This window comes from Monopterus albus, unplaced genomic scaffold (genome assembly GCF_001952655.1).
Source record: "Monopterus albus unplaced genomic scaffold, M_albus_1.0 scaffold316.1, whole genome shotgun sequence".
Taxonomy (NCBI): domain Eukaryota; kingdom Metazoa; phylum Chordata; class Actinopteri; order Synbranchiformes; family Synbranchidae; genus Monopterus; species Monopterus albus.
The window spans coordinates 508,526-509,811 of record NW_018128196.1 but is presented as its reverse complement, the minus strand read 5'-3'; the positions used below and the strand labels follow the sequence as shown (position 1 = coordinate 509,811).

Here is a 1,286-nt window from a genome sequence, read left to right as displayed (position 1 = left end):
GCACACCCATACCTACAGGTTTGGGTATATTAGCTAAATGTTTGTTTATCAGGATTGTTCTCCTTGTTCAGCTATATGCTTACTGCATGTCTATGCATGTTTCTCCTGGACACTGTGTAAAGTATATGAGAAGCTAAAACACAACCACAATCTGAAAACTTGTAGCTGTCAGCACACTTTCCAGTGAAGTCAATTCTGTTTCTGATTTCTTTGTTTTGAAGTCATAATACTAATGTTTATAAGACACACTATCATTCTTTAGTTTATTGATAATGTTACACTAAATGAACATGAACTGTATTAAAAAGAAACAAGTAAAAGAAAAAGTCTAAAAGAACAAATCTCCCAGTAATTCATCTTAATTTTATAAGATTACACAAGTCAAAATAAAAAGTTTATGCACTCTAAACGAGTCTGTTAAAATAACCCTCAAAAACAGAATTTACATTTTGTAACTGCAAATATGTGTATATTTACCCCTACATGTGTACTTCTGACTGCTGATGGCAGTGATAAGAGAAGTCAGAGTGCATGTACCTCCACCAAGGCACAGCGGTCGCTCATGCAAATGGGTCCCTGGTGAAAAAATGAGATCCAGAACAATACAAAATGTGTCACAAAATCAGATCACCCTGGATCATCTCCTAGGGTCTGACAGGTAGTTATACTGTGCATCAGATCTGGATGAAATCTGGTCTGGTGACAGACATTATGTGTGTCAAATTTAAAAAAAATAATAATTTCGATAACTTCTGACAGAGATCTTTTAAAAATTTACCTCATCTTAAAGATGGGAATTTTTTATGTGATTTTTTTTTGTTATTGTTTGTAACCTTGACCTTTGACCTTTTTAGCTAAAACTCTAATCACTTCTAGGGTCAGTCCCCACCAATGTCTGTACCAGGTACGCTGATGATGATGCATCCAGTCGTTTGTCCATAATCCTACTAACCAATAAAACACACACAGAGGATTAAAATCACAGAGCGGAGGTAATGAGACAAAGTGCTGAGATGTGGTGGTGAGAGAAGCCAGTCAGTCAGCATGTGCACAGCTGCTGGTCGGTCCCTTGTTTCTGAAGCTCATCAGCAGAACCAGTCCACAGCAATACACCAGACTCTTCACTGTCAGCACCGTGTACAGCAGACAGAGCTGCTTCACCTGGAACTGAGCCGGGACAGGCTCCAGGGGAGCCCCTGCAACACAAGAGGACTTGTTAGTCACTCACAAACGTTAATCAATGCAGCTGTAAGACATGGTCCCTGCAGTCGTCCAGTGCCCCCCCA

At 39.6% G+C, this 1,286-nt stretch overlaps 1 protein-coding gene across 1 annotated transcript in view; it reads right to left on the bottom strand.

Moving 5' to 3' along the window:
- Window positions 1–1,035: 1,035 nt before the first annotated feature.
- LOC109973978 (uncharacterized) overlaps window positions 1,036–1,286 on the bottom strand; it is a 4,369-nt gene continuing 4,118 nt past the window's right edge. The window contains 1 exon segment of the mRNA XM_020623907.1: window positions 1,036–1,196. Coding sequence (XP_020479563.1) covers window positions 1,036–1,196 — 161 coding nt within the window.